Below are 12,658 nucleotides of genomic sequence, written 5' to 3' on the forward strand. Positions count from 1 at the left end.
AGTCTCACTGTAGCTCAGGCTGGAGTGCAGTGGCAACAATTTTGGCTCACTGCAACCTCCACCTCCCAGGTTCAAGCAATTCTCCTGTCTCAGGCTCTTGAGTATCTGGGACTACAGGTGCATGCCACCGCACCCAGCTAATTTTTGTATTTTTAGTAGAGACACGGTTTCACCATACTGGTCAGGCTGGTCTTGAACTCCTGAACTCAGGTGATCCACCCGCCTTAGCTTCCCAAAGTTCTGGGATTACTGGCATGGGCCACTGTACCTGGCCTTTATTTAGTTCTAAGGTAAGACTTACAGTAAGAGAGAGTACATCAGGACTAGTTTCTAGGCTGATTAAGTACAGGAAATTAGTTTTCGAACCCAAATCAGACAACCAAGAATAAAGATCATCTTACAAACCAAGTCAAGGACTTGTAGGGATTTATAAAGTGAAATTTCTCTACAAGTCTTACCTGGTGCTTAGTAAACTCTTGGTTCCATCTCTCTTTTGTCCAAGATCCATTTACTTCTAGGTTTGAGTATTCCCCAACCTTGAGATCTGAATGAGTTCTGACAGCTGACACTTGTTGAGCAACCTGGTTTGCTGGTTACAAATATAATACTCCATGTAAATATGAGAAATCTTGCCTAGTTGGCTCTCTGGACTACTAAAGATTAACAGTCTACAGAAATCGTCATTATTAGACCTAACCAACAGTGCTTCTGATAGCCTCTTTAAAACCACAGTTCCAAGGTTATCCTCCAAAAAAATGGCCACCTACTAGACTTGCCACCTCACTTTTTGTCACTCGCTTCAGAGAACCCTACACCATCTTTTTTCTTCACAGTTGATTTCCTCTAAGGCACCCTTTTGTTTTCTTCAATAAAATCAGATGGAAACGAGACAGTCTTAACACATATTTAAAGCACATAGTTAGACTGAGACAATCTAAAAAAAGACAGCAGTGACATGAATATATTAGGGGCCTGCAAGCTTGGGTTCCTATTTTATATTTTTTATTTTTACATACAATCCAAGCATATAAAAATCAGTATTTTAAACTCTTAACTGAATAATTTCTAAGCAGCACGTAACTTTCTTTCTATTAATGCACCTGGTATAGCAAAAGCATAAGTAAAAAAGTTACCTATCTATAATTAAGCACCTTTTGACATACCTGGTGAAGCTAAAACATTAAGAACAAAAATAAATGTAACAACTTAGAATAGATTATGTCCTAATGTACATATGTTCCAATACTTATGTTCTAAAAGTAATCCATTCAAAGAAATACAGAACCAGAACATTTAAGAGAAACACCAAAAAGAAATAGGACAAAATAATTTCTGCCAGAAGAAATTCTAAGAGTACATTATCCATCAAACTTTCTTCAATTTAACTTTAGAAACACAGAGAAAATCTGTTTAAACATAAAATCCCATCCAATTTCCTAGCACAAGTTGATAAAATAATTTTTTATTACCAGAGTTGACCAAGAACACCGTCCTTTTTCCATTTCTGTTGAAGTCTCCCCTGATCTGATAGGACAGCTCTTTAGTGAGTAGTACTGCAATAAATGTCTTCCCTGAGCCAGTGTTTAAACAGACGATGGTATTATGATCCAGAGCTGCTTCCAGCAGTTCAACCTAGAAACATGGTGAAAAAAAAGTTTATGCACTTCTAACTACAAAATTTATAAAGTTGGATTTTATTTTAAATCAGGAAATTTCACTATTTTCTAAAATATTCCTCCAATAAATTTACAAAAATAACAACAACAAAAAAAAACCACAGTCTACGTCTTTATATAGGAATAACACTCAGAGGAATAAAATGCCTGCTATATACAACTGGATTGTGTAAATATATGTTGGAATGGCATTTACCCTTTCTTTAAACATTATTTTTGTATACACAGAATACTTCTCTAGAATAACATGAATGACTAAACTTAGAGTAATCATGGTTCTGCCAGTTCATGGCTGAACATTTTCAAACTAATCTAGGTTCCTACCCAGCTCACTGGGACAGACACATCCAAGTGAATATAAAGGAACAGTGAGGTTTTCAGAGGGAGGAAAAAAGGAACTTAACAAATAAAACTATCAAATCCAATTACCCAGCAGATGTTAGAAAAGAAAAGGACTATTAAGAATAAAAGTATTTTGAATGAGAAAATTAATCAGAAGTGGGAGGTTTGAAAGGGTAAATGAGTTTTATGTAAGTTGTGTCAACTATATGCTAATTTATTCCATTTTAGTGAAGAATGCTCCAGTATTAGTGTTCACATTAGTACCTGATATTTTCTTGGCGTATAAATGTTATCATGAATTGCTTCTTGTTGCCATGGCAGTCCAAAGAAAGGACCCATTGGTGAGGAAGCAGGGGTCATGAGCTGCAGGCCTGCCATGCTGAGGGGCTGCAAAGCAGGGCTTTTCATTCATCCAGTGTTTCTTTCATTGCATTTTTGTTCTAGCACAGCTTACTACAAAAGGGAAAAAGAATACCATTACACAACCATGCAGGGTTAAAAACAAAAGAAAGCACAGAAACAAGAGAAACATCAGAATATCATTCCTATGAGCCTTTAAAACTCTTCCTATAATTGTTTTAGCTTTTTCTTGATCTAAGAGGATCATTTTGGGAGTCAAGCATTCTATACATTATCCAGTGACTCTACACCTAGAAATTTGTCTTAAAGAATGAATCAGGCAACTGCACAAAGACATGTACATAAATATTCGTTGTTGCATTATTACTTAAAAATAAGAAATAACTTTAAAATCTACTAGTAAAAAATAAGCTACATAAATTATGGTATGACTATATAATGGAATACTTGAATCCATTAAGATTATAACACATATCTATATTTCTTGACATAGAACAATGTCCAAAATAAACCTTTAAAAGAAAATATGTACAGTATGCCTTCTAAAATATATGTACATATGTAAAATATGTAAATATATACATAAATATATTTTGAACATTCTTTGCATATTCTATGACATTGTTATTGACTAAATGATAACTTATGGAAGGTACTTAGCACTGTGCCTGCACCAGGAAAGATTTAGACACCTGCTAAAATTATGTCACTTTATCAAGAGCCCATGAACACAGAAGGCCTTTTTCTCAATTGACAACCTATTATAAATGCACAGCTGACCAACTATTTAAATATGTATCTTTAAAATTATATATATCCTAGATAAATTAAAACAAATGATACCACTCTGTGAAATGAAAATTTTTCATGACATCTAAGCACTTTTCTGTATTTCATATAATTCTTCCTACAGATAAATTTGATGATGTAAAATGGTAACAACAATCCTTAAAATTCCTAACCTTCAAACAGAAGGTCAGGGTTTGAAACATCTGTGTGAAAGCCTATCACTGGCTGTACTGTCAGTAAGATTTCCTCACCCCACAGAAGGGAATTTCCTCTCTTGCACTGCTTTAGAATATTCATTACTATTACTCTATGAAACTAGAAGAGAGAACTCAGCTCTTTGTTACTTAACAAACAAAACTTTTGAATTTCCTGACGTGTTAAGTACAACACATGACTTAAGTTGCTGCAACTAACTCAACAAGAAGTCTCAAGTATAGGGTCTCTTATACAGAGGCACAATGCTGAATTCTAATTCGAGAAACTAATTCCATTGACAAGAATTCAACATTCAGCTACCAAAAAGTACTATCTCAAGTAAGCAGTGCAGGGGCACCCCAATGCAGGAGCTGAGAGCCTCAGCAAGACAGCATATCTGTGGACCTGGCAGCACAATCACGCTCATCATTTTTTCAGAAGGAACAAGCAAAGTACACAGAGTACTTCATGAGATACTATTAAGCCATAATTTCCCTGGATCAAAGAGAACTATGTTCTTCATGAGAAAGTCTGTTCATTCTCTGCTGCATCAAAGCCCCAACAGCCATTCCTTTTACCCTAGTACCAGAGCCTAGTATCCACTTTCCTGAATTCAGCAAGCCCTCAGAGCTTGCAGGTTCATCAGTTAAACTTTTTTCTTAATACGACTGCCAAGAACCCTATGTGGAAGTCTATTTTACCAAAATTTCTGAGATCATAGAGGCCACTCTGAAGGTCCAACGCTAAGATCTACAGGTTCCACCACTGACCGTCCAACCTGGAATCCACTCTCGTGATGCCTCTACAATCCTCCTTCACAACTACAGATTGCATACTGTCTAGGACTATTCACCCTGAAACCTGACCCTTCACTCTTACCCAACCCAAATGCTAAAGACATGGTACAAGATACCAAGAAACAAGTCTAAGTCCTGGTGGTAGATGAAAATATGAAACAAAGAAGAAAAGAGGGTAGTGATGTAAATACCCAACATATCTCCTACTCCCAGAAACCACGTATGTCCAGGAACCAGCAGCACCCCCTCCTCCCTACAACTGTCACCATTTCTTCTCACATAGATAACATTAGTAATTACAATAAATAATAACTCTAGAAAAACAGTCTAAAAGTAAATTAGGATTGTTTTACTTTTTTAAAGCTGGGGAAAGTATACTCTTCAAAAATGTCAGTGCCATAAATACAAAGAAAAATATAAAAATGTTCCAGATTAACAAAGACTATATGGCTACACAAGGACATAAAGATGGAAGTAACACAGAGTGGGAACTCCAAAGGGAGGAAGGTGATAAAGGGGGACACGGTTGAAAAAGTACCTACTGGGTGCTACGTTCACTATTTGGGTAACAGGTACACTTAGAAGTCCAAATCCCACCAGTATGCAATATACCAGTATAACAAACAAGAACACGGACCCCCGAATCTAAAAGACGAAAGAGAGACTATAAAGACACATGACAACTCCATGTAACACCTGAACTTAGACTGGATACTATCTGAAGGAGAAAAATGCCATTAAAGACTTTTTTTTTAATTAAAATGGGCAATATTGGAGGTATACAGTGTGATGTTTTGACACATATACACAGTGAACTATTATAATCAAGCTAACTAACATATCCACCTCTTCTCATAGCTACAATTTTTTGGTGTGGTGAGAACTCTTCAGATCTACTCTCTCAGCAAATTCAAGTATTCCATACACTGTTATCCACCATGGACCCCGTGCTGTATGCTGGATCTCTAGAACTTACTTATTTCATGCAACTGAAACCCTTCCAACATCTCCCCGTTTCCCCCACCCTTCTACCCTTCTCTTTTACTCTGCTTGTAAGACTTCTACTTTTTAGATTCACATGTGACATCAGACAGTATTTGGCTTTCTGGCCTGCCTATTATCCTTAGTATTAGGTCCTCCAGGTTCATCTGCATTATTGCAAATGGCAGGATTTCCTTCTTTTTGGCGCTGAATAATATTCCTCTATGTGCGTTTGTGTATCACAATTCCTTTACCCATTCATCTGTTGATGGACACTTAGGTTGCTTCAATATTTTGGCTATTAAGAATAATGCTGCAAAGAACATAAATAATTATCTCATTCATAAAGGACATTATTAAATCAATTTTTAAAACAAGATAACAGCAAGGTTAAAATTTCCTAAAGTTGATATAACTGACTGTGGTTAGGTAAGACAATACCCTTAATGTTAGGAAATACACACTGAAGTATTTAGGGGTAAAAAGTCATAATATATGCAACTTATTCTCAAATGGTACAGAAAAAGAATCTACATGTAGATTACACACACACGCACACACACACACATACAGACACACATACAGAGCTGATAAAGCAAGTGGGGCAAAAAGGGTACAGTACATGTATTTGTCCTATTCTTATTCTTGCCAACATAAATCTTTTTCTTCATTTTCTGCTCAAATATAAATAAATGCTTCAATCTTTTATGTATTCAAAAGCACAAGGACAGGCGATTCTGGCTAGCTCTCAAATATCTACTCCATTTCTTCCACAGGTAACAGCCATGTTCAACTGTGCTTGGTCTCAAACAGTGGCTCACTGAAGTCTTCAAGGATCCAGTTTCTTTTCTTTTTTCTCCCCCAAGACTGAGTCTCATTTGATCACCCAGGCTGCAGTGTAGTAGTACAATGATGGCTCACTGCAGCCTCAATCTCACAAGTAGCTGGGACCACGGGTGTGCAGCACCACAACTGGCTAATTTTTAATTTTTTTGTAGAGACAGGGTCTAACTATGTTGTCTAGGCTCTAGTTTCTTACTTTCTGCTATCTGCCAGACACCCAAACCTAAGCTGATGGGCCTATGACTCACCCTTGGCCAGAGGAATTGGTTCATGCTCATCCAACAGCAAAAAATTTAGGACTTCCATTTGATGACTGTAGAGGAGTAGTTCACTTTCTTTCCCTCTAAATATGACTCATGAAATTATTGTAGTTGCTCCTGCAACTACACTATGTAGACCCATGAAAAGACCCAGCCTTAGGATGAAACTAGCACCGCAGACGGCAAAAATAAAGAACCTGGGTCCTTGAGGACAACAATAAACCGCTGGATCAACCCACCTCAAAGTTCAGCCTAACAGACTTTCCAATTACCTGAGCCAACAAATTCCTTTACTGTCCAAGCTAGCTTGAGTTGAATACTCTGGGATAAAAGCAAACCTAATGACACTCTAAATCACTATTATCACTTACTGTAAAAGGTCTAGGTAGAATATAGAAGAGGAAAGCAAATAACAAATATGAACAGAAAGAAAAGAAGGAAAGAGAGAGAAGGAGGGAAGAAGGAAAAAGGGAAAGGAAGGGAAAGGGGAAAGGGAAAGGAGAAGGGAAAAGGAAACAGGAAGGAAGGGGGAAGGGGAAGGAAAAGGGAAAGTGGAAGGAGAAGGGGAAGGGAAATGGGAAGGGGAAGGAAAAGGGAAAGTAGAAGGGGAAAGGAAACAGGAAGGGGAAGGGGAGGGAAAAGGAAGGGAAAGGGAGGGGAAGGAAAGGGAAAGGGGAAAGAAAAGAGAAAGGAGAAAGGGAAGGGGAAGGGGAAGGGAACAGAGAAGGGAAGATAAAGGAAAAGGGGAAGATAAAAAGTCAGGGACCAAAGCAGAAAGTCATTAGGTCAGAAATATTGAGATAATGAACAAGTACTGCAGCCAGATCCCAACCAAGCTGAAAAGCTTTGTTTGAGCCGGGTGCGGTGGCGCATGCCTGTAATCCCAGTACTTTGGGAGGCCGAGGCGGGTGGATCATGAGGTCAGAAGTTCAAGACCAGCCTGGCCAACATGGTGAAACCTCGTCTCTATTTAAAAAAAAAAAAAAAAAAAAAGGGAAAAGCTTTGTTTTTAGGAGAAAAGTCAAGAGTCTTTACGCTCCAAGAAACCAGGGATGAGCTCTACCAAGAAGTTTCTAAGACAAAAAATTATCCTTATTTGTCCTTGTGAATATTTTTTTACTTTCTGCTATTAGTAAATTCTTTCTGAAACTGCAAAGTTTTGTTTCCGAAACAAACTGAGGAAAAATCTGGACAGTTCTCCCTCTGCACAAGAGAGGAAGGGAGACAGAGAGCTTCCCTGGCCTCCCTGTTTCCTCCTTCCCTCTCATAAAATCACAAGGGAGAAAACAGGCAGGGCAGGGAAGCTGGCCCAAGACCAACGAAGACTCAATTCTATCTGGAAAATGAGCCGTAGACCTCCACTGTTCTGCATGCTCAGTTTCACCTCAAGACACCAACTTCACTCAAATGTGCATATCCTATTCCTACAAACCAGCAGGTAAAGAGCTTGGAAAAGGAGGAGTTGCAAATTTCCCCAGTGTCCAGGGTCTGGTCCTGGCATCTCAAAAAGACAGGTTTTTTTTTTTTCTCTTACAAACACAACAGTTCTCATAAATGCCCCACCCCATCCTACAACTTTCACAGGGTTTAGAAAAATGATAGGTAGCTGGTTTCTAAGAATCAACTTGAGAATAAAAACACCAGAGAAACAACGGATATGTATTTATTAACATTTAGGCTCTAAATAAAGAGAAAACAGATATGTTACATGGTAAAAAGAAATACCAAACAATAAGGAAATACATCTGTAACTGAAAATATCTGAAAAGATAAGGTTTCCAGCAGCTTTCACAAAAAAACCACGTGTAAGAAAATGATACAAACTATCGGAAGGGAATTCATTAAAAAGCTGATATTTAAAAAGGAAATTAAGCAAAGCACATCCCTCTGTAATATCTAGTCCCAAATGTAATCTGAACAGTACTATCCCCTACGCATGAATGCCTGACTTCTGCGACCTGTAACCTTATGTTCGGATTATTGACCCAGCTTAGAGTGCTATCCCTATTGCTGCCTCACTGCCACTTAACAGTAATTTCCACAACAGAAGAGCAATCCCTGTTGGCTGAAAGCCTATGGCATATTATGCATCCTCCCTCATTGACCAACTACAAGTGTTTAATCCTGTATTTCAATCCTATGTGCTCAAACCAAGTGATCCTAGTAGTTATATTACAGAGGCTTAGGGTACAGTCTTAATCCATAAAGTGTACTTCTGTAATTTTATAAGAATTCTTATTTCTCTTAAATCTCTGTTCTCACTAAAATATGATCAATTAGACTAGAATTTCCTTGGATCTCGGAGCTGCATATCTTACCCTTACCTGTATTACCCACTGTACAGAACCACACCCAGGAGAAGGTAAACAAAAACTGCAGGTTGTTAGAATGAAAACAATGTCCACCTGAATGACATTAAAACCTAAAACAGCTTCTATTTGCCTTTCATAATTTCTATCACAGATTTTTGCATCTATTCATAGACACATATACACAACATACACTTTATTCTTTTACTGGAGCACAGCTCTGTAAGAACAAGACATGAGTCTCTCGCTTTGCACCTCTTAAATTTCCTGCTACAATGTTCCATATATATATTTAATTAACTATTTGACAAACTGAATTAGAGACTCATGAACGTCCACACAATCATGCATAGAACAGAATCATGAATGGATCAAGATATACTTCTATTTGATTTGGAAACACACATCTATCCCACTCCTACAAGCCCTGACAGATGAGTGCAGGAAAGAGGATGTACAAGGACATAAAGGGCAACAATTTAACCCTTCCAATTATATTTTCCATAAGATTACAATGTTTAAATTAATTTTCATTCATTTAGTGGACAATGACTGGCCCCACTAATGCACTTTCTATTTAGGGAAAACAAATTCAAGACTTAAAAATTCAATAGGTAATCTGTAACATGAAAACAGGAAAACCTATAATTTTGCCAATTTTTACTTTCTTGGCATGTTTAAACAGATTTTTTAAACTTGGCCTTAATGAAGGATATGAATCCCTGCTGACAAGCAAAGGTTCTAGTTTCACAGATAAATTGGCTGCCAATAACTGCTTTGGCAGAGCCAAAACAGCTCCATATGACTGTTTTTCAACTATAGATTTTAAATTTCTTTTTTTTTTTTCTGAGACAAAGTCTTGCTCTGTCGCCCAGCCTGGAGCGCAGTGGCGCAATCCTGGCTCACTGCAACCTCCACCTCCTGTGTTCAAGCAATTCTCCTGCCTCAGTCTGCCAAGTAGCTGGGATTACAGGTGCACACCACCACGCCCGGTAATTTTTTGTATTTTTTTTAAATAGAGACGGGGTTTCATCATGTTGGTTGGACTGGTCTCAAACCCCTGACCTCGTGATCCGCCCACCTCAGCCTCCCAAAGTGCTGAGATTACAGGCATGAGTCACCACACCCAGCTTTAGATTTTAAATTTCTGGTCAAACAACTTATCCTCTTGAAACTGGTCGGGTTGTTTTATAGTTTCCACATATTATGCACTTAGAAATATAGTCAGGCACCAATAACGATGTTTCAGTGAACTATGGTCCCACAAGATTATGACACTGTATTTTTACTGTACCTTTTCTATGCTTAGGTATGTTTAGATATACAAATAGCACTCTGTTACAATTGCCTATAGTATTCAACATAGGAACACACTGTACAAGTTAGCAGTCTAAGAACAGGTCATACCACATAGCCTAGGTGTATAGTAAGCTGTACCATGTAGGTTTATGTGAATTAAGTACACTCTATGATGTTCACACAATGACAAAATCGCCTAGCAATGCATTTCTCAGAAGATATCCAGTCATTAAGCAACACATGACTGTAATTTAGCAAAAGAAAAGAAAGACACGAATAAACTCTCTTCCTCTTTCCACATATGATAAATCACAGATTTACCGTTTTAATGTTTGAGATCTCTGTGTTGCTGTTGTCTGAACTGCATTTTGACATTGTGATAGCAGTTTATTGGAAAATCACAGCATGCCCAAGCTTCTGCTCTAAAAATAAATGCAAAAATAGCCAAGTTTAAGATTCCTGTAAACTGAAGAGAAACACATCTACAAGAGAGCCCTACTGATATGAAGAGTTGAATAAAAGGCCATTATTTTGAATTAAATTTTAAACAAAAGACATTTAGATTATTTTAGGATACCAAGGCTTACCCTAAAACAAAGAACAAGAGCATAAGCTACAACAATAGCATGTCTAATTCTCAGAGATCTGGGAGAAATAAAAAGCTAGAGCAAAGTTCAAAAACAGATTTCAAAACTAATAAGGAAATCAAACAAAGTAAATAAAGTCTAAAGAGAGTACTTTATAGAAAAATGAAAAAAATTAGGTGTTAGTTCCTAAATTCACATATACAAAAGAAATAAAGAAGGTCACCAGATGAGGTACTTGGCTGCAAAATCCAAATAACCCAGTAGTAAGTCTTTAACACAAGTATGAAATCCATCAGCAATTCTAATTTCCCAAAATAAAATCAAAAATACAAACTCAAAGAACAGTTACAGCTACACTACAAATTTTTACAGAATTCATTTATGAATAAAAGAATTCAAGAATACTGTTAACTGTTAATGTTAGGCAGAAATTTAAATCTGGGGCGGCTCTCTAAAAGAGATTATGAATCAAAAACTAAGACAGCATAAATGTAGATATAGAAGGCTTAATTTGATCAACAAATACTGATTTTGTTAGATTTGACACCAGACTTGGTCTGCGCTCAGGTCTAAATCTCCTGCAATGCTTTCATTATTATAAGCTCGGGAAAAACAAATCAGCAGTGGTCTCTTTTTACTAGTGCCAGTCCTTTAAATGACATGCTCATGGAGGTTAAAGTTCTCACTTCATACACAAATCTGTTTTGCTAAAAAGTCAACAAAGCAAACTGAGGCAACCTTAACACTACTTTAGCATGTACATATTTACCTCAAAATGCTGATTCTAAGTTCTTTCAGAGTTTCCAAGTCTGTATTAATTCATACCCTAGGTAACCTAAAAGCAATCAGAGAGAAATTTTAGAAGAGACAACTCTTGATTGTTTATTGCAATCAAGAGTTTTTGCATTTTAGGTTCTGGGGTACATGTGCAGATCATGCAGGATTGTTGCATAGGTACATACATGGCAATGTGGTTTGCTGCCTCCATCCCCTGCCCCCACCACCCCATCACCTATATCTGGCATTTCTCCCTATGTTATCCCTCCCCAACCTCCCTACCCTCCGCTGTCCCTCCCCTAGTCCCCCCACAACAGACCCCAGTGTGTAATGTTCCCCTCCCTGTGTCCATGTGTTCTCATTGTTCAACACCTGCCTGTGAGTAAGAACATGCGGTGTTTGATTTTCTGTTCCTGAAGACAACTCATTTTTAAAAACCAACTTTAAGAAATGTTCTACTTTTTAAAAATACCTCATAAAATTCTTTATCTATTGGGCGACAAGACAACGCATGTCTAAAAGAACTGCCCTTTAAAATTTGGATATCATGTTCTAATGCAACCAGGAAAAAAAAACTGATTAGTACAATCTAATTAGATATAAGGGAGAACTCTTGGCATTAAATAAATTACCTTTTCCCCCCCAGTAAAACTTGGCTCTAAAAATACTTATACACTTTGATAAATCAGTATCATGCTATATGTGAGCATATCTTCCTATCTCCCAATATGTCAGAGTGTGCATTTCATTTTTTTTCTTTTTGTTTTTTAATTTTTTTCTATTTTGCAGAGCTGGGGTCATTCCATGTTTCCCAGGTTGGTCTTGAACTCCTGGGCTCAAGCAATCCTCCCACCTTGGCCTCCTAAAGTGCTACAGTCCCATAAGACTAGCCAAATACTACTGTGTTTCGACTGCCTACAGTGTTCAGTACAGTACCATGCTGTACTGAATACTGCAGATTACAGGAATGAGCCACTGCACCCAGCCAAGCTTTTGTTTTCTAAGGCTACCTCAGACTTCATTTAATTTTTAATTTCATTCTATACCGCCACCTAGTAGGATGCAAAGACCATGCACACCAACATGTCCTGCTGTGACACACTCTCTAGAGATGATTTCTAATTCAGATTCACCTCATTTCTAGAAATGCCGTAATCAAATTACTAAGTTGATAATCCTTTAAAATTCAATGTAACTCAATGATTACAAAACTACTGCTAAGTTATCCAAGTTATTTCCACTGACAATTCCATACATACATTAGAAAGGTAATATGTCAAGTACAATGGCAACTTATTTTACACTGGTAAGTCAAAGCTAATAGGTCTTTCTTATTTTAATTGATCACTGTGATGTAAAGTACAAACCTGCAAATCCTGTTTCATAGGTCCCTTTAAGATAACTTTGAAACAGGCATGCCACATATCAGACACTCAGTCAAGT

At 37.4% G+C, this 12,658-nt stretch overlaps 1 protein-coding gene across 5 annotated transcripts in view; it reads right to left on the reverse strand.

Moving 5' to 3' along the window:
- DICER1 (dicer 1, ribonuclease III) overlaps nt 1-12,658 on the reverse strand; it is a 70,941-nt gene that overhangs the window by 44,282 nt on the left and 14,001 nt on the right. Inside the window, exons 2-6 of one of the 5 annotated variants that reach the window (XM_064375194.1) lie at nt 11,208-11,273; nt 10,173-10,273; nt 2,283-2,471; nt 1,470-1,632; nt 459-589 (exon numbers count right to left, since the gene is read on the reverse strand). In XM_064375194.1, the coding sequence (XP_064231264.1) occupies nt 459-589; nt 1,470-1,632; nt 2,283-2,426 (438 nt within the window). In that variant the 5' untranslated portion in view covers nt 2,427-2,471; nt 10,173-10,273; nt 11,208-11,273. Of the gene's footprint in view, nt 1-458; nt 590-1,469; nt 1,633-2,282; nt 2,472-4,701; nt 4,785-10,172; nt 10,782-11,207; nt 11,414-12,658 lie in introns of those variants that run through there. The other 4 variants (XM_021666531.2, XM_012458291.3, XM_012458293.3 and 1 more) reach the window with 4 other exon arrangements.

The sequence above is a fragment of the Aotus nancymaae genome, unplaced genomic scaffold (assembly GCF_030222135.1).
Source record: "Aotus nancymaae isolate 86718 unplaced genomic scaffold, 86718_ANA_hifiasm-v0.15.2.pri h1tg000011l, whole genome shotgun sequence".
Lineage (NCBI taxonomy): Eukaryota > Metazoa > Chordata > Mammalia > Primates > Aotidae > Aotus > Aotus nancymaae.